At 36.4% G+C, this 22,708-nt stretch overlaps 4 protein-coding genes across 13 annotated transcripts; 2 read left to right on the forward strand and 2 right to left on the reverse strand.

Annotated features, from left to right (window-relative positions):
• Positions 1–289: 289 nt before the first annotated feature.
• LOC108852421 (pectin acetylesterase 9) lies at positions 290–4,960 on the reverse strand. 3 transcript variants are annotated; one of them, XM_018625925.2, is made up of 14 exons: positions 4,569–4,960; positions 4,107–4,189; positions 3,080–3,209; positions 2,426–2,505; positions 2,166–2,252; positions 1,961–2,085; positions 1,816–1,876; positions 1,664–1,723; positions 1,487–1,564; positions 1,247–1,352; positions 1,022–1,170; positions 813–938; positions 641–671; positions 302–468 (listed from the first exon to the last, which is right to left on the reverse strand). In XM_018625925.2, the coding sequence occupies exons 1-14, from the start codon at positions 4,708–4,710 to the stop codon at positions 428–430; spliced, it is 1,299 nt and encodes a 432-aa protein (XP_018481427.1). In that variant the 5' UTR covers positions 4,711–4,960; the 3' UTR covers positions 302–427. The 3 variants fall into 3 exon arrangements, with proteins under 3 accessions (XP_018481429.1, XP_018481427.1, XP_018481426.1); XM_018625927.2 differs by lacking the exon at positions 641–671 and having other exon boundaries at positions 290–468; XM_018625924.2 differs by lacking the exon at positions 302–468 and having other exon boundaries at positions 478–671; positions 4,569–4,959.
• A 2,819-nt stretch (positions 4,961–7,779) lies between these two features.
• On the forward strand, positions 7,780–12,261 carry LOC108848288 (cleavage and polyadenylation specificity factor subunit 2). The gene is made up of 17 exons (XM_018621609.2): positions 7,780–8,040; positions 8,125–8,293; positions 8,374–8,470; positions 8,543–8,669; positions 8,784–8,902; positions 9,009–9,103; positions 9,193–9,344; positions 9,437–9,494; positions 9,630–9,737; positions 9,824–10,067; positions 10,398–10,582; positions 10,895–10,987; positions 11,110–11,208; positions 11,309–11,440; positions 11,533–11,577; positions 11,657–11,902; positions 12,005–12,261. The coding sequence occupies exons 1-17, from the start codon at positions 7,892–7,894 to the stop codon at positions 12,104–12,106; spliced, it is 2,220 nt and encodes a 739-aa protein (XP_018477111.1). The 5' UTR covers positions 7,780–7,891; the 3' UTR covers positions 12,107–12,261.
• A 252-nt stretch (positions 12,262–12,513) lies between these two features.
• Positions 12,514–17,024, forward strand: LOC108854855 (uncharacterized). The gene is made up of 10 exons (XM_018628520.2): positions 12,514–12,942; positions 13,307–13,390; positions 13,503–14,470; positions 14,589–14,677; positions 14,784–14,887; positions 14,966–15,056; positions 15,348–15,423; positions 15,497–15,611; positions 15,690–16,221; positions 16,353–17,024. The coding sequence occupies exons 1-10, from the start codon at positions 12,663–12,665 to the stop codon at positions 16,834–16,836; spliced, it is 2,823 nt and encodes a 940-aa protein (XP_018484022.2). The 5' UTR covers positions 12,514–12,662; the 3' UTR covers positions 16,837–17,024.
• A 106-nt stretch (positions 17,025–17,130) lies between these two features.
• Positions 17,131–18,543, reverse strand: LOC108854856 (60S ribosomal protein L13-3). 8 transcript variants are annotated; one of them, XM_018628523.2, is made up of 5 exons: positions 18,452–18,543; positions 18,006–18,126; positions 17,784–17,917; positions 17,546–17,704; positions 17,131–17,455 (listed from the first exon to the last, which is right to left on the reverse strand). In XM_018628523.2, exons 2-5 carry the CDS (start codon positions 18,109–18,111, stop codon positions 17,234–17,236), a joined length of 621 nt encoding a protein of 206 aa, XP_018484025.1. In that variant the 5' UTR covers positions 18,112–18,126; positions 18,452–18,543; the 3' UTR covers positions 17,131–17,233. The 8 variants fall into 8 exon arrangements, with proteins under 8 accessions (XP_018484025.1, XP_056862726.1, XP_056862725.1 ...); XM_057006746.1 differs by having other exon boundaries at positions 18,446–18,532; XM_057006745.1 differs by having other exon boundaries at positions 18,443–18,528.
• Positions 18,544–22,708: the final 4,165 nt, after the last annotated feature.

Below are 22,708 nucleotides of genomic sequence, written 5' to 3' on the forward strand. Positions count from 1 at the left end.
GCATGATTAATATGAATTTTATTTAAGAGCCGGTTTTTAGTTTTTTTAATTAAAAGTTAACGGTTTTTTATATTCCGCTAAGAACCCATCTTAAGAACTCCACTAATCATGTTCTTAGTGTTCTTTTTGTTCATTCAAAGGGCACATGGGTGCTTGTTAATTTGGGTGAAATGACTAGTTAAAACTTTCCATAATTTCTTAAGTTCTCCTTGTATCAGTCTGACACCAATTAGCAAAGCAATCGAATTTAAAGTGAGAACTATGTATTTGAAATTTACTAAAGACATGATATTTTTATTCTCAACTTATAGTTTAAAAGTTTGCTAACTGGAATAGCTGCAATGTTGGCAAACTAGCACATAATTCTTTTAGTCACATTTGGATTATATTTGACCACTGCAATCCCAATAATTCTCAACTTCTACTATCACGATATAAGATCATTTTGAAATACTTGGCTTCCTGTACCTGATCAGAAAGACATAAACCAAAATATATAAAAGAGAGAAGAGTTGTCTTTTTCGTTCCAGATTGATTGCTACATAATCAAATCATTAAAAACCAAAAGAAGCTGAATGTTCGTGTTAAACATAAAAGATAAAAGTAAAAAAAGCCAGGGAAAAAGGAGACAATTGTGTACCGAGAGATTTACGATCTGGAACATTGGGAGCCTTGAATAACAAAAGAAAAAAAAAAAATATAATTACACAATCCAAATTAGGATTAATTGAATCCTTACAGTATAATTAATTGCTATAGAAAACAGTAATGCCTATAATTAACTGTAAAAATAATTAAATGTCAAGATTTACCAAAGAATCTGTAGTAGACGCTGGAATGAGATTATGGCATGTTTTATCACACGGATATGGACAATCTATTTCTTTCACGTCCTCTCCTCTCCCGAAATACCAATCTCCGACCGTCTTAGCAATTGTCTGAAACCAAAACCGGACGCGGTTTAAAGCTATTGTAAACCGGAATAAAAAACAAAGAACAAAGTTCTCGGTTAAGTATATACCATATTGTGGATCCTCGGTGAAGTGGGAGAGAGCCAAGTTTCCTGTAAAGCACTCTGACAATGATCGAAGCATGAGTTTATAAACATTCCTCCTCTCGTAGAATTTCTGAAGAAATTCATTAATGCTCCCAACATGTCTGTCCTAAACCCTGCAAAAGAAAAGGTTTTGGTTTAGCTCTTATTTTTACAGGTTATCTTATTTAAACGAGCCAGTTGGAATTGAACCTTGAAGTGCATCGAGCTGGTGTGGATTACATGCTGTCACATTAACCTTGCAACGGTTCCAACGTCCGGTGGGGTCAGCAGAAGGTGGTACCAACCCATGATGGAACTGTTAAACAAGTGTAACATAATAATAAACCGGCTTAGCAATCAAACCAACAAAAACTAAACCGGGTTAGACAAGTGTAATACGGTTCACAAATAAAATAACTATGGCTAACTAAGAATAGAGAAAAAAGAAACCTGGAATACATCGTAGGCTGAGTTTAAGATGAACATTGGCGTTTTAATAAATCGCAATGCATATTGCGGGAAAAAGCACTGCAAAATTCAAATTTTGTAACTTAACTTAGAGATTTGTAAATTTAACTTCATAACTCATAAGAAGAGTTGATATATAATTAAGATTTTAGATTGTACCAGAGATGGTTCGGGATAGAACGCACGTGTGCAATTTGGATCGAGGTTCTTTTGGACACCCTGAAAAATTTGTTCCAAGAATGCAAGAAAATCAGAAAACTATGGGGAGAAAAATAAAAACTTGATGGCATAGTTGGATCTCTAGTATATACCTGTAGTGACACAAGCTGATTGTAGAAATGTCTCATTGTCCGGTTTGATGCTACATCGATTCTATTAAACCAATATAGACCATATATGTTGGCAAACCAACCGTGTGAAGTAGAGATCAAAACATATTTGAGCAAGAAAACTTACGCGTCAAGAAAGAATCCAGCGTCGCTCATGCACTTAACGTCTGCGGTTTTTGGTAGATAGCTCGTGAAGTTGTCACAATGCAAAAAAGCAGACAAGCCACCTGCTGAACAGCCAGTCAGAAGCGCCTGCACCATCAGTTGACCGGTTTAGTACCAATAGATTAATAATACAGTCTACCGAACCAAACCGGAACCATTTTTTCTACCTTATCGGCTTTTGCTAAACCTTTGGGTAGAAGGTCAAGAATGATGGCATTCCATATACGTTGTCCTCTGAAATAAAGCATTGACGTCTGTCAATCATTCAATTGGTAAACTATCAGTAAATAAACACTCATAAACCAGATCGTTTGGTTTTGACCCAAAAAAGAAGCAGATCGTTTGGTACATTTAACCGGTTATTAAAAGCAGTTAGATAAAACAAGATTTGCTTAGACCGATAAGCGAGTTATTTCTTTATTCTTACCCCGTTGCCAACTTGTGTATCTCCCGCAAACGAAGCTCCATCGCAATACCTCAGCCTAACTTTGTTCCAGTTATAGAAATCTGATTTTTATAAAAATTATGTGTTAAAAAACAATGTGTAGTCCAACCAGTGTGCAGCTATACTACTAATACAAAAATATAAGCGAATGATAATAATGTGTGTTCGGTATGTGTTAGTGCATGTGAATGATGTTCCAATAAAGCAACAGCGAATTTTGACTCGAGACATAAACGAACTGGACTTCACATGTCTATATGTGAAGTTGGCAGTTTTACCCTCTTTGAGGTAGATTTAACCCGAGAAAGGTAGGATAAGTATGTAATTGGACACATAGGTCGACGAGGTTTTGATCGACTTGTGCTCGTAAGGAAGGCAGGGGACAAAGACAAAAGCACATAAGGTGTACAAAGCCATAACTTAATTAATAGAAAAGAAAAAGCCAAAACTATTGTTTCTATGTGTATATTTTATAAAAAAAGCTGAATTTAAACAGAAACATTTGAACCGTCACGTGAAAGAGAGACCTAAACCACAAACAGCAAACATGTTCACGTAATAGATTATTTAAATGATTAACGTGTCATTTATATTAATAATATAATTTGTTATCAAGAAATGAAATTAAGAAGTGACCTGGATTTAAAGAAGCGTTGTTGCTCAAGATTCCAGTGAAGACGGCTGTTTTGGTCATAAAACGTGTCGAGCCTCGATGGGTCTTTGATCTATCCCTGCATGATGCTACATCATTGCACCATCCTCCTCCCTATCACCAGTTCACCAGCTTTTCTATTAATATATAACGCTTGCAAAAAGAAGAAGAAGTGCGTGCAAAATGAAAATCCAATAAATTTGGGTATTTTTCTACAATTGTTGTAATTACTTGCAGACAAATGAATTGTCGATTGAATGATATAAATGCTAATAAAACAAATAAATAAATGTTGTCCCTCTCATAATTCTGTTTCGGAAAAAGAAAAGAACCATTGGAAAGAAGTAGAGAATGTTATAAATGCGCGTCATAAAGTGAAAGGCGTGAGACATGATCCAACTAGCCCCAGACACTATGATGCTCAAAAGTTCTAAGACGGCGGCGTAATAGTTTTTTTTTGTTCATGAATATGTCTCTGCTCTCTTCACCGGTTCTTTACAAGTATGTAGATGTGGTAGTAGAAATCAATTACTAGCATATATCGACGTATTGTAGCCACTTGGTTACATTCTAATCTCCTGATTGGGGTTGATAGATAGTTTGCACTATAGCCCAAATTTGTGATGAACAGCTGTTATTGCTAAATCGTTACTATTAAGATTTACTTAAGAATTGGTAATGTTTTATCGATAGTTGACTAATATTAACAAAAACTCTGCAAAAGTTTATTCCAGATGCTAGCTAGCTGGATTCAATTATTTTGCCTACTCATGGGGTTGGTTACAACATCAGCACTTTAGGTAGTGAAACTAAATCAAGCAATGATCAATAAAGGAAAATACAATTTCAATGACGAAATGGATGTCTGGTAAATTTATTCGCATCTAAGATTTTGATTATATGTTTAAATACTAGTAGTATTTAATAATCACAAGCATTGTAAGAATAAAAAAAATTATTCTGTGTTTGAATATTTTTGAATTAACTAAACAAAGTAAATGATTAAATTACCTCAAACTGCAAAAGCCAATTGTCTGATCCAGCACCGAAGCCTCTGTCCAAGTGATAAGCTGGTAAGCTACCGTCCAAGCAAACTACAAAAGAAAATATAAAAGCCAAACATATAAATCCAAAATGTAAGCAAATAAAATCTGACATAAGGAAAATCAAATTAATGACCAAAACGATAGTGACTAGGCAGCAAGTGGAGTTGTATATGTTGGATGATTTTGCGTGAGCTGCGTCATATTGTACATAGGTTTGAAGTGTGTCGAAAAAGCGGTTAAAATGTCTAGTAAACTCATCGACTAAAAATCATATATCTTTTCTTTTGGTCACGAAAAAATCGTATATCAATATTACTGATAATTATTTACTGATAATTATTTAAATGTGTTGTATAGACGACAAATGGTTCTGTTAAAGAAAAAGAAAAGACGACAAAAGAAGACATAAGAAAGGAGGAAGACATACAAGCACCAAGAGCAGCGGCCCCTCGAACTAATGTCATGCTAACACGCCGCCCTGGGTCGCCGGAAACAATCGGTGGAGATAGGCCCACGTAGACGAGAAGAACCGTCGCCGCCGTTAGATCGAGAAGCCGCGTAGTCTTCATTGTTTCACTTTCTGACGCTTCAATGGTGAGTGAAGGTGAAAGGCCGACGAAAACCGGGTCGTAAAAATTAGGCCTGTCTTTTTGTTATATTTATAAGGTTTGGTAATAGAGATATTACATAAATATATGGAAAGTTATTGGAGAAGATGAAGAAAAGGAAAGGAGAGACCAAGTGGGCAAGAGAAAGAGAGAGCTATGATTCTGATAGGCACAAAGAAACTTTAGTCATCTTGGAGAAAGATGGATTGTGATAAAACTCATATATACAAATATATATATATATATGCATTCACATTTTATCACATGGAGAGAGAAGAACATGTATGGATTTGTGTAAAGAGAAGAGAAACATCTGACCAAAAATTAATTTATTTTACCTTTTTGGGTTATTATTACATAAGAGATCTTACTAAAGATAAAGTCCACATTTTATTTTATTTTCATTTTAAAGAAAAACAATAAAAAATCTATTCTTACCATTGTATATGGGATGATTTTTTAAAAAAGATTTTCTTACTCTATTCAGATTTTTTTAAAAGATTTTCTTACTCTATTCAGGTTTTTCTTTAAAGATTTTCTTACTCTATTTAGCTAAAGAATCATTTGAAGTCAGCATTTCCTAATTTTGTTTTTTCATTAGTCAACGTTTCCTAATTTTTTGTTTCACAAGTCAACATTTACATTCTTTTTCATGTAATTCCACATACTTGCGTTGAAAAAACTCTTACTTCCGGAGGAGAGATAAGTTTAGCTCAGTTGCAAAAAAGAGATAAGTTTAGCTATGCATAGACAGCAGACTACTAGACATCATACTGCGTAGATAGGGACAAACAAATTATAAATGAAAATACTTATCTTATATTTTTTTTAGAAATAATTCCAAGTATGGTGATGGGTCATGGACTCATGAAGTGGGTCACCAGCCGATGTATTAGACTCGAAAATCAACCTTGATAGGTGTCTTCTGGTTTAGGTTCACCGAAACTTTTATAATATCTCCCTAGACAAAAAATATATATTTACGAAAGATCACTGAAATTTGTTTACAAATGTTTTTTTTTTGACTGAAGGCATAAGTTTACAAATGTTAAACGGGGATATATGATATAATTTTATTTATAAACATTAACATTCATCGACTAATCAAATTTGTCAGTTTTTTTTTTAACGTCTGGATCGATTATTATCGATTAATTATACTATTACAATGATGAGAATATTACAAAGACGATTATACAGCCGATAATTCTACCATCTTATGAGAATTCACGCCTGACTGCACCTCTCCGAGCCGTCCTATGAGATTCATGTTCGATGGTACGCTCTGCACCAAGCTGAAGATCTCCTGTAATCTGTTTCTCCATAAGCTGCATAATTTGGTATTTTTTGGGGTTTGAACCCCAGACTTCCGTGTGTAGAAGCATTACATGAACCCTTAGTCAAACCATTGGACCAAGGGGGCTTCCACATCAAATTTGTCGGTTCAGAAAACAAAAACTAATCAAATATGTTTATACGTATTATTTGCGAACGTAAAATTTTGGTTTAATAAACGGGCCTTCTGGTGAAGTAGCAGTGGACGGGTCCGAAATACTAATACATTTTAGGTTCGATCTTCCTATAATACGAAAGTAAGTCACATTGTTTTGTTCAGCTAATGCAGATATAAATTTATGTTTTAGGATCTATTTGAATATTCTGGAAAAAAGTCTATATGCGAGTTTGCGACCCTCCAGAATTTAACCAGGTAAAGAAAAAAAATAAAATTCTGGTTTAATCATCAAGAAAGAAAAGGTTGATAGTTATGGTTGTTAGCAATTATGATGAGTTGGGTTGGTCCTAACGGTCCTCCTTGTTGTCCAAACGCAGATGATTGTTTATTTCCCTTCGAAGTAAAGCTAAAGCTACCAAATGTAAACAAATAAAAACCATTTTTTCTTTTAATGTCTATACATTTTCTTCATGCCGAAAGAATTTAACAACGCCTTTCAAGTTTAAAACAACATTGCAAGAAGATAAAAACTCAGACCTCTTCTGTTCAGATTGATTGAACTAGGATGGTTTACTGACTCCGCGAACAAAGTTTTAGGACATATGACTGATTTATTGCTACCACTCAGTTGATATCAATTTTTTTTTGTAACAGTCATAGAAAATATTATAAATAGTTTCATACTGTTTTAAACTTTTTAAATTTAAAAGCGATACATATAAACGGGCAATTATAAGAAGGTAAAACATTTTTTTAAAAATAAATAAATATACAAAAATATTCAATTAAAATTTAAATTTGAAATAATAGAAATATTAAATATATATATATTTTATTTTATATTATAAAACTTTTAAACAAAAGTATTTTCTATTTTCTTTTGTTTAAAAATTAATAGTTTAATTTTATTAATACTATTTTATAATAATATGATTTTAATAATTTTATAATTATATAAAATGAAAATATTGTTAATTTGTTATTTAATCACTGTTATATTTATAGTTAACTAGTTATAAATACTTTTCTAATAACGTTTAAACTGCAGCCACCAACATCTATTAATACCTGCAATCGTATCCGCAAACAAATTGTATATGTAATCCTGCTTGTATTTACACCTTAGACTATTTCTAATTGTTTGCTTTATTTTCTACTTAAAATAGAGTGATTCTATAATAGAGTTATAGTTTATTCATACTCTATTTTAGAATATAAAATAGAGTGATGGACAAAAAATAATAATTTATTCTATATTTAAAGTAAATCTATTTTTCACTTTACTATGTAGCGAGAAATAAAATACTATTGAGGCATTTTTACTGTAAATTATATTTTAGATTGAAAAATAAAGTGGGGTAGAAGATGATGAGCTTTGAAACAAAAGAAGCTTGAAGCTCCTATACAAGTTTGCTACCACATCATGGACCCCGGACATATGGATCATGGGCTAGCTATACCAGTCAATCAAATTTTGGGCCTTTAAAAAATTTCTTAACAAGATCAGATCAAAGGACGATGATTAGAGCCTGCAAAAATATTAACCGAACCGAACCATCAGATCGATTTGAATCGGATTGAAAGAACAAATTGAACAAACCCCACACTCTCTCGGACCACGGTGGCTCTTTGGTCTATCGGAGAAAACTTAGGGTTTACCATCGGCGTTGGGTTTACCATCGGCGAAGAATGGGTACTTCGGTGCAGGTTTCTCCACTGTGCGGGGTGTACAACGAGAATCCACTCTCCTACTTAGTCTCCATCGATGGCTTCAACTTCCTCCTCGACTGTGGTTGGAACGACCTCTTTGACCCTTCTCTCCTCGAACCTCTCTCCAGGTTTCTGTCCCCTTATTACTCCCTCCTCCTTGTGACGGATTGATTGATTGAGCTCATGTGACGGATTTACGGTTTTTTTCTCAGGGTTGCTTCTACAGTAGACGCGGTTTTGCTTTCTCATCCAGATACGCTTCACCTCGGTGCTCTTCCTTATGCTATGAAGCAGCTTGGACTCTCTGCTCCCGTTTACGCCACTGAGCCTGTTCATAGATTAGGTCTCCTCACAATGTATGATCAGTATCTATCCAGAAAGGTGATATTTTTTTTACAGGATTGATTGTATACCTAATTGTTCTGCATTGTGCTTTATCCGATGATCTTATTGTTTTGCAGCAAGTCTCAGACTTTGATCTGTTTACGCTGGATGACATTGATTCAGCTTTCCAGAATGTCATCAGATTGACTTTCTCTCAGAACTACCATCTTTCTGGTAATTTCGCCAGTCTTTTTATAGCAAACCAGTTATTAGGAGGCCTCAAAAGGTTTATCTTTGTCCTATTAGGAAAGGGAGAGGGTATTGTGATTGCTCCTCATGTTGCTGGACATATGCTGGGAGGTAGCATTTGGAAGATAACAAAGGATGGGGAGGAGGTTGTGTATGCTGTTGACTACAATCATCGGAAAGAAAGGTACGCATTTTTCAGCTTTCCATCTGATGTGGAGTTCGATTTTTTTTCTTTTTGTTCAGAACTAAATAATAAAGAAGCATGATCGTGATACTGAGCTTGTACATCTTTATTCAGGCATTTGAACGGAACTGTTTTACAGTCTTTTGTCCGACCTGCTGTTCTGATTACCGATGCGTACAATGCTCTTTATACCAATCAAACCCAAAGCCATCACAGGGACACTGAATTTTTAGGTTGGCTTTTAGCTCAATATGTCTTATGTATCTCTTCTGTGTTATTAAGGAAAACCCCGCTTCTAACTGCTTGAATCACGTGTGCATGTCCATATTTATAATTCAGATACCATTTCAAAACATCTGGAAGTTGGGGGAAATGTTTTATTGCCAGTAGACACTGCAGGTCGAGTCTTGGAGCTTCTCTTGATACTTGAACAGGTGGGAGGTTCAGTTTTAAATGTATTTTTTTTTCGGTTAATCCTTTCAGCTATTTGTATGTAGATACTGAATATTGATCAAACCTGCAGCATTGGTCACAGAGAGCTTTTAGCTTTCCCATTTACTTTCTCACGTATGTGTCATCTAGCACAATTGACTATGTTAAGAGCTTCCTCGAGTGGATGAGTGACTCCATTTCAAAGTCCTTTGAGACTTCACGTGATAATGCCTTTCTATTGAGGTAATTTTTCTTTTTTTGTGTAAAGTGTCTTATATATACTGTCGTTCGCATACAGTAACGGAAGACTTTAAATGTAACTCAAACACTTTCAGGCATGTCACTCTCTTGATAAACAAGACTGATCTGGATAATGCTCCACCTGGTCCAAAGGTTGGTTTATAAGTAACTCACGCATGTTTGGTCGTATATAGAACTTGGTGACTTCGATATTCTGTTTTCTTTCTCCTCAGGTGATAGTAGAATTATATTATTCTTATTAATATTTTTTAGTAACTGCTTATATAGGTTGTTCTTGCGTCCATGGCTAGTCTTGAGGCTGGTTTTGCTCGAGACATATTCGTGGAATGGGCCAACGATCCCAGAAATTTAGTTCTCTTTACTGAAACAGGCCAGGTAATTTTGTTTCTCATTTGAGATATCACCGTGTTCTCTGGAATTGTTAATTGCTTAATTTTGTTGTCATGTGTTTCTATTTGCAGTTTGGCACTTTAGCTCGAATGCTTCAGTCAGCCCCACCTCCCAAATTTGTTAAAGTGACCATGTCTAAGAGGGTTCCTTTGGCCGGTGAAGAGTTGATTGCATATGAAGAGGAGCAAAACAGACTGAAGAGAGAGGAAGCCCTGCGAGCTAGCCTCGTCAAAGAGGAGGAAACGAAAGCTTCCCACGGACCTGATGAAAATTCTAGTGAACCTATGGTCGTGGATACCAAGACTACTCACGACGGTAATGTTTGTCTTAAACTGTGAAAATTCCAGCAGCCTTGATTATTTATAACTTCTTCTTTTTTTTAAATGTAAACTTCAACTTAGATTGGAAAGTCCATATGGTACTCCTTGTATATGAATTGGTTAGCTGCCTTAGGAGGCAATTTTGTGGTTACTTTGGAGTGACGTAGAAGCTATATTTAGAAGTCTCATGTTACATCTGTGTTAGTTTTCAGTCCCACAGTATGTTTCATTTTCGGTTAGACTCCCTGTTGTCTTGCTGATGGGTCTTCTTGCCATTACGTAGTGGTCTGCCGCTGACCTTTCACATTTCTGATCAAACATGCAGTTGTTGGGTCTCACGGGCCTGCATATAAAGATATATTGATAGATGGATTTGTTCCCCCATCCAGCAGCGCTGCTCCAATGTTCCCATTCTATGATAACACAGCTGACTGGGACGAGTATGGGGAGGTCATTAATCCAGATGACTACGTGATCAAGGATGAGGACATGGACCGAGGAGCAATGCATGTACGTTCCCTCTAATTTTGGTCTCTGTTTTGTTCTTATTCAGCTCTTTTTTTATTAGCGACCAAACTAGACCCCTTCTCTTAATTTCCATGATCTTGTTTGCATATCGGTTCTTTAACAGGACTTTCTGTGTATTTATATATACGCAATCTCCATGATATGCACTGAAACCCTTATTTTTTTTTTTACCATTAAGTTGCCTAGGCTCTTGATTTGGCTTGAGAACAATCCTTCAATTCAGTGCATTGGTTCAACAATTTGCTCTTTGTTTTCTTTTTGACAATAGATTTATGATATAAAATCCCATTTCAGGCAGGAGGTGATGTGGATGGAAGGCTTGATGAGGCAACTGCTAGTCTCATGCTAGATACTAGACCTTCGAAAGTCATATCCAATGAGCTCATTGTAAGTAGACTCCAATACAAACTTCATAAGAGCTCTCTATCCACTGATAGACATGTTGCTGCTGTCAGGTTTCCTTGATAAATGATTTGGTTTGTTCTTATGCTTTTTTTTGTTTTGCACAGGTGACTGTTAGTTGTTCACTTGTTAAAATGGACTACGAAGGTCGTTCAGATGGCCGTTCAATCAAGTCAACGATTGCACATGTTTCTCCTCTGAAACTTGTACGTTAGCGCGGTTCCTTTTTCCCTTTGTCTCTTTATATGTATAGTAGTCAATCACTTGAGCTGATGAGCTGATGTTAATCCAATATCATGTGTAAAGGTTCTGGTGCACGCAACAGCAGAGGCTACGGAGCATTTGAAGCAACACAGCTTGAACAGCATCTGTCCACACGTGTACGCACCGAAAATAGAGGAAACCGTGGATGTGACTTCAGATCTATGTGCTTATAAGGTAAAAACCCCGAAACTAAGGAAGATCCTCTTCACACATGGGGTTTTGAGTTGGTATGTAGTAAAACTAACCTGTATGGGTTTCCTCCTCAGGTCCAACTCTCTGAAAAGCTGATGAGCAATGTGATCTTCAAGAAGGTACCCTTTTTTTTTCTTGTTTCGGTTCTCATTTAATGTGGGCCGATCATGAAACAATTTGATTGTGTGAAATGAGCAGCTGGGAGATTCAGAAGTAGCATGGGTGGATTCAGAAGTAGGGAAGACAGGGAGCGAGATGAGGTGCCTACAGCCAATGGGGAGTGCAGCTGCTCCTCACAAACCAGTACTAGTGGGTGATCTGAAAATGCAAGACTTCAAGCAGTTTCTGTCAAGCAAAGGAGTTCAGGTAGAGTTTGCAGGTGGAGGAGCTTTACGATGCGGTGAATATGTTACTCTAAGGAAGGTCGGTCCAACTGGTCAGAAGGTAATAATACTTGATGCTAATGTATTCTAATACGTATATTACCCCCACTCAGTAATGGGTTATGTAAAGTAAATATTTATAACCGGTGGTTTTATTATTCAGGGGGGAGCATCGGGGCCACAGCAAATCCTGATAGAAGGACCGTTGTGTGAAGATTATTATAAAATAAGGGACTATCTCTATTCTCAGTTTTACCTCCTCTGATGGTGTAACTAGGAGAGAAGATGCAGCTTCTTCTTCATCTTCTTCTTCTGTTGTTTCCAACACTTCCAACTACTTCAGTGTAATCTTTTTTGTTTTGAATGACTCAAGTGTAATCTTTACATAGTCGAGAGCCTTGTCCTTTGACAACAACTTCAGTATTTTTTAGAAAAACAGAAACTTTAAAACAAAAACAAAGAGGCTGTGCTCTGCTGACATATCCCAAGTGTGCTCTGACATGGCATGCATTATTTAAAAATTTCGAACGCGGTAAACATGGGACAGATTAAAAAGTAAAAAAAAAAAAAAAAAAATTAATTAGCTGGTTAGGTGGTGGTGCGTGTGTGTTTTGTGTGAGGGCGATCACTCCAACAACACTCTCTCTCTTTTTTTTCAGTGACGAAGACAAAGCACCACCACCAAACATAATATTCTTCTAATTTCTAAAACCCTAAAATAATTAATCCAATCCTTTTATTTGAATCTCTTCATTTCTTCTGCTTCTTACCGATTCTCTCGTGATTCTTTTTTTCTTATCCTCTCTTACCACCAACCAACCATGGCTTCCGCGAGCGCCACGTGGACTCCTACCTCCCTCCAGCTCCGTCTCGCTCTGAGCTCCGGCGTTCGCCGTAAATCCAGCGCCGTCTACTTACGCCCCTCGCGGCTTGGTGGGAAAGTAGTCTGTTGCGTTTCGCAGAAGCCGGAAGTGGAGGCGTGGACTGGATCGGATTCGTCAAATCCGCCGGCGGATGGTTTGGCTGGGTGGGCGGATTCCGGTAACGGTAACGGTAACGGCAACAAGTCTTCCAGAGCTAAGAAGAAGAATTTGATTGAAGGTACACGCCGATGAGAGTTGTTTTGCTTATTTTGTTTCGAAGATTCGGAGTTTCCTAATTGCTTCTTCAATGAGTGTATAGTTTTAATCTAGTCGTACTAATGGTTCCATTGTGTAACTCCAGGAGCCACGAGTTTGCACACTAATGTTGTCTTCTTATGGAGTTTGAAAATTACTCTTTTTAATCTCTTCAGTATCAGAGCCTGTCTAACCTGTTTTGCATACTCTACTAGTACATTGCTTGTTAAAGATAAAAAGCATGGTTGAAAACTCTTGTGCATTTTGATTTATGTGCCTTGTAACTGTGTAAGTTTGCCGGTACTTTCTGGTGGACTAATAACAATCTGCAAGTAGTTTTCTTTCAGGTGTTGTGGGGGTTGGAGTTGTTGGAATCGTTTTTGTTGCTGCTATAAGCTACACAGTTGCATCTTTTAAGCGTAATACTTCCAGTAAGTTGCAATCCTTCTCTCTTTTGTTAATCAAATTAAATTTATTGTCTTCCAAAGCTCTTTCAGAATTTGTTTTATTGATGTATATGGGGCAATTGAATTTTGAGCGCAGGACTCAAACCGGAAATGCAGCCGTTGACTTCTTCTCAGCATGAAAGCGTGCTTATATCATCTGATGAAACTCCTAGTGATGAAGCAAAGGTAGCTAACAGTGAGGAAAACAATCTTCAGGGCGAGGTTGAGAGTATAGAAAACAATGATGTAGTTCAGCAAGGTGATGAAGCGTCTGGTGAAGATAACATATTGGGGACTGAGGATTCGTCGTTTGATGGTATCGTATCTGATGGAACTGATGCCACTGAAAATATCACTTCCGAAACTACGCCTGAAGTAGAGTTGAAGCTTCATGTTCAGTCTGATCCTGACACGCCAGAGAGTGAGAATATAATTTCTGAATCTAATTCTCTGTTAGTTTCATCCCCTGAGGCTATAGATTCCCAAAAGAGTGATATTACTGGAGCGGAAAATCCAGAAGAACCTGATAGCCTTCCAGACACTGAACCGACCAATGTGTCTGATTTAGAAACACAAGTCGACAGCGAGAAAGAAGATTCCATGTCTTCTTTACCTGACAGCGATGCTTATACATCCACCGGGACTGTAGTTGTTGGCGTTTCTGTTGCTTCACAATCAGATTTGACTTCGGATCCTCACACTGTGCCACTAAATGCCACGGGGTCAGCATTCTCGACTGTGACTGAGGATCTTCCTGAGGTAAATGGAACACCTGAGGACTTGCCTGCGGGAATTATGTCATCAATCTCGGACATAGATACAGCGAAAGAAGTTGAATCTTCAGAAACTCTTGTGTCAGAATCAACATATCTTAACATGAATAGTCAAGACGAACTTACCGACAACGGACAACTTCTGGAAACACCGAGTGGTGGAAGTGCATTTTCTACAGCAGGAATTCCTGCACCTTCTATTTCTTTTCAAGTAAATCCTGGAAAGATTCTTGTCCCCGCCGCTGCAGATCAGGTCCAGAGTCAAGCATTTGCTGCTCTGCAAGTTCTGAAGGTAATATATCTTTTTTATGTTGTACATACTCTCGCTATGTTGTTTGATGGTGTAGAGATTGGCTTCGTTCTGGCACTTGTAAAATTTGCAGCGTATGAATCATTTCTCCTTTTTCCAGGTCATTGAAACTGACATCCAACCCAGCGATCTATGTACTCGCAGAGAATATGCCAGGTGGCTGGTTTCTGCTAGCAGTGCATTATCAAGGTATATTTTATTATATTGTTTGTTAATCTGGTGGGATTAGAGTGTTCATTTTTGGTGTTGAAAAGTGAATTTCATACGTTTGTGTGTGTTCTTCAACTCTCTGCAGAAACACGACCTCAAAAGTGTATCCTGCAATGTATATAGAGAATGTTACAGAGCTTGCTTTCGATGATATTACTCCTGAAGACCCTGATTTTTCATCCATTCAAGGTAAAACTGGACTCTGAATTTTAACTCTTCCCAAAACGAAGATAACCTGTGAAGCTAACTTCTGTATACTCCTTTCAGGTTTGGCAGAAGCTGGACTTATCACAAGCAAGCTTTCTAACCGTGATTTGCTTAACGATGTCGAAGGCACCTTCTTGTTTTCCCCTGAAAGGTATTTATGTCACTGGAAAACGGAATCTCATCCTGCTTGTTTAAAATGAAATTCTGCATTTGCATACCGCATTGACAGTAACAGATAAATATTCGTGAACTGATATGGTTACCTTAATTTTTCTTTGAGATGTGAGTGCTATGTCTTGAGTATTCTTATGAAACAGAACGCATAAAATCATTGTTCTTTCTGTTTTTGCGAATATTATGGTACTATGTGCTTTCACATCACATTTGCAATTCATATATTAGCTTATTTCTACAAGTTAAGCTTGCTTCTTGTCCGACGCAGCCTTCTTTCACGCCAGGATCTTATCAGCTGGAAAATGGCCTTGGAGAAACGACAACTTCCAGAAGCTGATAAAAAGGTTGCATATCAAGCTTGGATTTATTCACTTCTCATAATCATGCAGATAATCATCTTTTCACTTCATCATGCAGGTGCTGTATGAACAGTCAGGCTTTATTGACATCGATAGGATAAACCCAGATGCATGGCCCGCCATTATTGCAGATTTATCTACCGGAGAACAAGGAATCGCTGCCCTTGCATTTGGTATGCGCAGATTTCACATCTAGATATGTCTTCTAGCACAATCATGACCTTATTGTATAATGCACACACCCCTTTTAGGTTGTACAAGATTGTTTCAGCCTCATAAACCCGTCACTAAAGCTCAAGCTGCCATTGCTCTTTCCAATGGTGAGGCTTCTGAAATAGTCACTGAAGAACTGGCACGCATAGAAGCAGAATCAATGGCTGAAAAGGCCGTGTCTGCACATAACGCCCTGGTTGCAGAGGTCGAGAAGGATGTGAATGCCAGCTTCGAGAAAGAGCTTTCCATGGAACGAGAAAAGATTGAAGCAGTCGAGAAAATGGCGGAACAGGTGAAACTGGAGTTGGAGCAGTTGAGGGAGAAGAGAGAGGAAGAGAATCTGGTGTTGGTGAAAGAACGAGCTGCAGTTGACTCAGAAATGGAGGTGCTCTCAAGGCTAAGACGTGAAGCTGAAGAGAAGCTGGAGGACTTGATGAGCAACAAGGCGGAGATATCTTTTGAGAAGGAAAAAGTTTCCAATCTTCGAAAAGAAGCTGAAGAAGAGAGCCAGCGGATTTCGAAGTTGCAATATGAATTGGAAGTAGAGCGTAAGGCTCTCTCCATGGCCAGGTTCTCTTTCTACAGCCAGAGCTATACAATATATTTATAATGTCTTAAAGAATCTATCTACATTATGATATCAACCCAATGAGTGTAAGAGTTTTGATCTGTGTCTGAATCCTCGTATTTTATTTGTTCAGATCATGGGCCGAGGAGGAAGGAAAGAGAGCTAGCGAGCAAGCTAGAGCCTTAGAAGAGGCTAGAAAGCGATGGGAAACAAACGGACTAAGAGTTATTGTTGACAAAGACCTTCAAGAGAATGTAGAGGCAGAACAAAGCGTATTGCTAAACACCGTAGAGCAATCTTCCATTGAAGGAACCGAGGAGAGAGCCCAAACCCTTATGGATAAGCTGAAGGAGATGGCGGAATCAGTGGTTGGAAAATCCCGGGAAGTGATCTCCATGGTGATGGAGAAGATACGTTTATGGATTGTGGTCTTGAAGGAATACGCAGAGAACTTGGGGAAGCGAGCGGGTGAAATGAGAGAGGCAGCCATTGTTAGTGCGAAAGGAGCAGCAAAGGAGGTTGAGAAAGGGACGGTTCAGGTAGGCGACAAGGTGAAGAGAATGGCTGAGGAGTGTAGAGATGGCGTTGGGAAGATCACTCAGAGGTTCAAGACCTAAGCGAGTTATTGAACTTGCTTTTTTTTTTGGTTTCCTTAAAATAAAATAAAAAAAGAGAATAATGGGGGTGGCCATTACATTATACAGTATTGGTCAGTGATGATCAGAGAGTTCAAAACTGTAACATTTTGTAATCTTTGTTATGTGCTTACTTACACTCTAGTGCATTACATCACATTACAGTTGCCTTTGGTATTGTATTCATAGGCAAATAAACACTTCATGATCTGCTAGTAGTCACTATACCAAAGTCCAAATAGATACCATGAACAGTACCGAGGTATATCATGTGTATACTATTATAATCTCTTTCATATAATATAACCAGAAAACCCACAGATTTAAGGCTTTGATAAAATCCCATGAAAGCAAGAGTCTTAAAGACAAAGCAAATATCTTATTTCTTCTCTTCTTTCTCAGCATCGGTGGCTCTATTGGCTCTGACACCAGCATGGCGTTTGTTAGTGCGCTCAAGACGGATCTTGTCATAAGCCTTGAATGACTTCATATCAGCAGTCACCTTCACAAGCTCCATCGCAACCTTCTCTCTAGCGATAGGCATGTAACCTCCTTGGACTTGAGTTGCATTAGCAAGCTCCTCTGGAGTAGAATCACCAGCCTGCAAAACAACAACAACAACAAATTGTCATTACATAACAAAAACTCAATATATCTCAATGTCATCTATCTGAGAATGGTGGATTGGTACCTTGACTACACGGGATCGGCGAGGAAAGACAACCAACTTGGCCTTGTAGGTCTTTAACCTTTGAACATTGGATTGAAGACCCTCCAAGGAACGGTTCTTACGACGGTGATCAATTGAGATTCCAATCGTTGGAGCCAACTTCTTTGCAATACCAGCAGCCTGATTATCAAAGAGTTTTCATCATTACATCTTCCATAAAGATATAGCAAAATGAGTTTAATAATTTGAGAAACCAGACCTTAAGCTCCTCGAGAGTGAAGCCTTTACCGGCTCTGACTTTCATGTTGTACTTGATTGTCCGTGCGTGAACAACAGGACGGAGAGCTCCAGAGGTGGGACGAGGGAAGATCTTCACTGCCTTCTCCTGTCTCGCTTCGTTGAGCAAAAAGAAAGTATATTAAGATAAAACGGCTACATAACTAAAGCTTTAAGCAAAAATCTAGTCGAGATCGAAACTAACCAACTCTTCTTCTGGTTTTCCGGGCAGGTTGGTTGAACCATGTTTTAACATTGTTCTGCCAGTGTTTCCTGAAGTGTGAGCCTTGGATCTCATTGTTGTGCTTCATTCTCTTATCTTAAAACTAAGCAAATTCAACAATGAGAAAAACGCATGTGTTTTTTTTTTTTTGTAAAATATTAAATTAAATCGCATGTGTTTTCAAATATGCAACTTAGCTACACACGAATCAAGTAGAGGATCATGCATTTCAATCCATGATCAAGTACAGTACAGACTACAGACTATAGTATTATGTATCAACCCCATTTTTATTCAAGGCAGATCAGATTCGTTAGCATATTCTGAGTTCATACAATGACGAAATGATATATTGATCACGTAGAGAAACGAGAGAAATGAGAGAGAGAGATAGAGAGATATAAACTCACAGCAGCAGCAGCAGCAGCAGCAGCAGCAGCAGCAGCAGCAGCAGCAGCAGCAGCAGCAGCAGCAGCCTGGACAAAAATGTCTACGAGGAGGAGGGCTTCTCGAGATTTTCATGCCACATCTTTATATAGTAAACACCCAAACCCGAGCAGATGAAATGGGCTTCGATTAGTCAAGATGGGCCGATCTTCTTTTAAATGTTTCTTTCTCCCGAGTCATAACGGTGTGGTTTTTACATACTCATTCATTCAGATTCGGTTTGAATATAATTGAGTTTTGGAATTTTTGGATTTGAAAATTTTAGTCTCATTCAAATATTTATAAATTTCAGTTCGGTTCAATTCGGTTCGGATTCAGATAATTTATTTAAAATTTATTATATACTTTAATTTTTCAAAATCTAAAATTTAAATTAATATATAACATATAAATTTGAATAATATTTACCAAAATATCTAAATTTAACATTAAAAATTAGTTTAAATATTTATATGAAGAACTAATTTATATTTTAAGTTTTTAGTGTTTTAACTATTATTTACCTTTTTAATTATTCATTTTTGACTACTTATATATATTTTCTAGTGTTTTGGATAACTGTTATGTAGCTAGTGCTGCTAAACCATGTACATATATAAAAGTTAGCCATAACTCGCATCTGAATTGGCCATATATAAAGAACATCTTCAAAAAGAGACTAGTCAGAATCAATACTATTAATTCTTCAACATGTCCAGTTGATAAATGTTGGCTCCAACGATTAATGACAACAAATAATGTATCATATATTTTCGAATGTAACCACCCATGACACAATAGTATAACGTAACCACCCCCTTCACAATAATAAAACAATAAAAGAATTATATAGGGAACAATTAATACAGGCACTTAAAATATGTAGGTTAACATAACCACTCCCTATACTCTCTTTACACTTATCTATTTAATAACTGTCATAATACAAAATTAATTATTTTTAACAAGGTTTTGTTATTTTAAAAAATTATTGTTTGAAAATAAAGTACCATATCAATACTATTAAAATTGAAGTATGTCCTATTGATATGAAGTTGTGTCCATTTAAAAAAAATTGATTTTTATATATAACTGCTTATACATATCTATATAACACGATATCTGTATATAATTTTTAACTGTCGACGGTTACAAAAACGATTGATATATATAACTAACAATTTATATAACTGCTTATACCCCATGATGCTGTTTGTGATCTTCAAAACCATTTTTGTGCTAGACGGTGGTTGTCCGTATCAGTGACCACCATATAGTTTTTTCGGAGTTTTGATTATTGAAAATTGGATATTAGATGACAGATCTATGAACATGAGGCACAAACGAAAAAAAAAAGATTTTAATAATTTTGTTAAATATGGTCGTTGATTTCCATGGAAGAAGTTGTAAACGAGTGTGACTCAAATAAATTGGGGAAGATAAAGACTAATTTACAATTATACTGTTCACTAAAAGATAAAAAAATATAACAACTTATTTTATATAATTGGATATAATATAATAATCAATACTATTAAATTTGAAACATGTCCAATTAATGTTACTTAAGTCCAACTAAAAAAATAAGATATATATAACTGTTTATATGCCAATATAAATATAACTGTTTAACTTTTAATTTTATTTTTAAAAAAATATCTTATTTTTTAGTAATACACATATAACAACTAACCGGTCAAAAAACAGTTACACAATCCGTTTTAAAAAAGTCTGAACTGATACGTGGCAGTTTGTTGAATGGATGACAGTTAATTGTTTCTTGCTGGTTACAACCTGTATTTTATAAAAATAATATTTCTTAAAAATATAAAACAGAAAATATATCAGTTCTTTTAACAGCGGATCATAAGTTTGGTCAAACTATTTGAAAAATCGATTTGCGGGTGCGGGTTATGAGTATTTTATGCGGAGTGAGTGTGGGTTGGTGAATTTTGGATCGCGGCTACCCGTGGACCCGCAAAGTATTTAAAAAATAAAAATTAAAAAGTAATTTTTTTTAAATACATGAGTTTAAAATAGTAATTTAAAAATTTTAATCATGTATAAATTTTTATTTTAAATATATTTTTATAATAGTTAAATTAAATAATGATTTTTAAAATATATATATAACCCGTAGATAACCACAAAATTAAGCGGAGTGGATGCGGGTACAAAATTATTTGTTTTCGGGTTGTGTGAGTCAGATTTTTTTAACAAAACAAAACTGAAAATCCACGGGTTGACGGGTCAGTGGGGCGAATTCAACCGCAATTTAACCTTAACCGTGCTATACCGGATCCATTTTTAGATTACTATTATTTAATAAAATATATTTTGGTTAAGATTTATATACAAATATGATTACAAAAAAATACAAATATATTCAAAAAAAACAAAAATATCAAAAATTGAATTTAAAACAAAATATATACCCGCCCTTTTAAGGGCGGGTCAAAATCTAGTAATGTAATAAAAATGTAACAAAGTTGTAACTATTTAAGCTTAACTATAATGGGGCAAAGGAAAATGTAACTGTTATTGGTTGACTCTTGACTTATCTATAAATCCCATACAAAGTAAACGAGCACGACCTACGTGGTGCCATGCTCTAAATCAGAAATCAAGACAAACTAATTAGTGTGAAGCCACATATACTAGTGGGATTATAGAGAAATACCCAAAGTATATAAAAACGAAGAACAACTTTTCCCTTTTGATATTCACTGATTTTTTCCATAGATAATAAAAACGATCAGCCAGTTTTGTAGTTATAATTTTAATTAATTACAGGAAGACATAATTATTTAATTTTGTGTATTTTATTAAAGATAAAGAGCGAAATAATATTCAAAATTTTAACCATAGTGCGAATTCATTTTGCAAATAAGTATATGATTATACAGATGAAAATTAAGGTGAGTTTGTAACTAGTATGTTTATCAAATGGACTATAATAAGATTTTTCTTTTTCCAAATAAGAATCGGCAAAAGAGAACCATTCTTAACTGGATCGCCCATTTTAGTATTCACCCCTGTGGGCATGACATATGCATAAAACAATAAATACATTTTTGAGAGAAAATGCTTGCTAGTATAAATATCATTAATCTGGCAACATACACTAACCAAGAAAACAATACATTAGGTTGCTCCAAATCTTAGACAAAAAAGAAAAAAACTATTAGGTTGCTCCAAATTAATAGAGCCATGTCTAGTGTCCAGTTTTTCCTCATCTTTTCTTTGTTGGCGTTGGTTGGATCAATCAATGGTAACAATCTTATACTATATCAAATCCATTTCTAATAATATAAGTATTTAAACTACCAAATATATAACCATGAAACTGCTAGGACGAACGCCGTGTGGATCGACTCCCACAACGCCCGACTGGAGGGATCGGATGGAATCCTACGAGGAAGGACAACGTCGAATGGGAAGGATAGGTTTGGAGTGCGAAACCGAAGGGTATACAGGTGGTTCGGGTTCGGGCTCGGGATCGGTCTCTGCTGCTGCTATCCTTCTCGAACTGTTTATCTTGCTTTTCATTATAATTGGTGTCGCCGCGGGAATCTGGTGTGTGTGTGTCCAGAGGCAAAAGGCTATAAACGCAGCCAACATCAATAACTTTCCAGGTTAGTTATAATATGAATATATTACAATACCTAACGAATTTGGGTTCGTGTTATATAGTGTTGGTAACGGTTTGGAAGTAAAAATAATTATAGGTCAAGTGGTAGGAGCTCAGGTGGCTCATGAAACTGATCTCAAGACTGTTCAAAAGGGAGATCCTGGTTATAAAGTTTGATTCGTACTTGTTCATTTTATCTATTGGTTATGTATTTTATTCATGCTACGTACTCTGTTGGTTTGGCTAAACTCTACGCTTCAGCTTGTTTTTAGGCCGAACAAACATTTTGATCTTCTGTTAAATTGGTCGTATGTTCAAAACGTGTTTTGATCTACATGGAATATAATAGTTTGGGCTCAAAACTCCAAGATGTCCACCTAAACAAACATTTAGAAAAATCAGGAATTGGGGCTTGGCCCGAACATCTCTGGTTTACAAAAATTCTGTTCTTAGAAGAAAAAAATCCTTTCCGAGTCATCGAAGGAGATACTATTTTGTAGGCACTCGAAAGGGAACAGAAGCTTTCTTCATACGCACAATAAGTGGGACCCTTTCAGAGTTATCGAAGGAGCGCCCAGGGCTAGACTAGGCGAATTTGAATTTTTTACTTAAACCGCTCTACTCACTC

Source organism: Raphanus sativus, chromosome 4 (assembly GCF_000801105.2).
Source record: "Raphanus sativus cultivar WK10039 chromosome 4, ASM80110v3, whole genome shotgun sequence".
NCBI classification, from domain to species: domain Eukaryota; kingdom Viridiplantae; phylum Streptophyta; class Magnoliopsida; order Brassicales; family Brassicaceae; genus Raphanus; species Raphanus sativus.

What these genes read in the sequence shown, in the direction of transcription:
- LOC108852421 (XM_018625924.2), bottom strand. Translation starts at nt 4,710, where the DNA reads ATGAAGACTACGCGGCTTCTCGATCTAACGGCGGCGACGGTTCTTCTC. An exon ending in CAACGCTTCTTTAAATCCAG is followed by an intron (nt 2,506 to 3,079) that starts GTCACTTCTTAA and finishes TATAAAAATCAG; the next exon opens with ATTTCTATAACTGGAACAAA. An exon ending in CGTCTACTACAGATTCTTTG is followed by an intron (nt 672 to 812) that starts GTAAATCTTGAC and finishes TTGTTATTCAAG; the next exon opens with GCTCCCAATGTTCCAGATCG.
- LOC108848288 (XM_018621609.2), top strand. Translation starts at nt 7,892, where the DNA reads ATGGGTACTTCGGTGCAGGTTTCTCCACTGTGCGGGGTGTACAACGAG. An exon ending in TCTTTACTGAAACAGGCCAG is followed by an intron (nt 9,738 to 9,823) that starts GTAATTTTGTTT and finishes TTCTATTTGCAG; the next exon opens with TTTGGCACTTTAGCTCGAAT. An exon ending in TCGGTCCAACTGGTCAGAAG is followed by an intron (nt 11,903 to 12,004) that starts GTAATAATACTT and finishes TTTATTATTCAG; the next exon opens with GGGGGAGCATCGGGGCCACA.
- LOC108854855 (XM_018628520.2), top strand. Translation starts at nt 12,663, where the DNA reads ATGGCTTCCGCGAGCGCCACGTGGACTCCTACCTCCCTCCAGCTCCGT. An exon ending in TGATTTTTCATCCATTCAAG is followed by an intron (nt 14,888 to 14,965) that starts GTAAAACTGGAC and finishes TACTCCTTTCAG; the next exon opens with GTTTGGCAGAAGCTGGACTT. An exon ending in TTCTTGTTTTCCCCTGAAAG is followed by an intron (nt 15,057 to 15,347) that starts GTATTTATGTCA and finishes TGTCCGACGCAG; the next exon opens with CCTTCTTTCACGCCAGGATC.
- LOC108854856 (XM_018628523.2), bottom strand. Translation starts at nt 18,111, where the DNA reads ATGAAGCACAACAATGAGATCCAAGGCTCACACTTCAGGAAACACTGG. An exon ending in GAAAACCAGAAGAAGAGTTG is followed by an intron (nt 17,918 to 18,005) that starts GTTAGTTTCGAT and finishes TGCTCAACGAAG; the next exon opens with CGAGACAGGAGAAGGCAGTG. An exon ending in TCACTCTCGAGGAGCTTAAG is followed by an intron (nt 17,705 to 17,783) that starts GTCTGGTTTCTC and finishes TTTGATAATCAG; the next exon opens with GCTGCTGGTATTGCAAAGAA.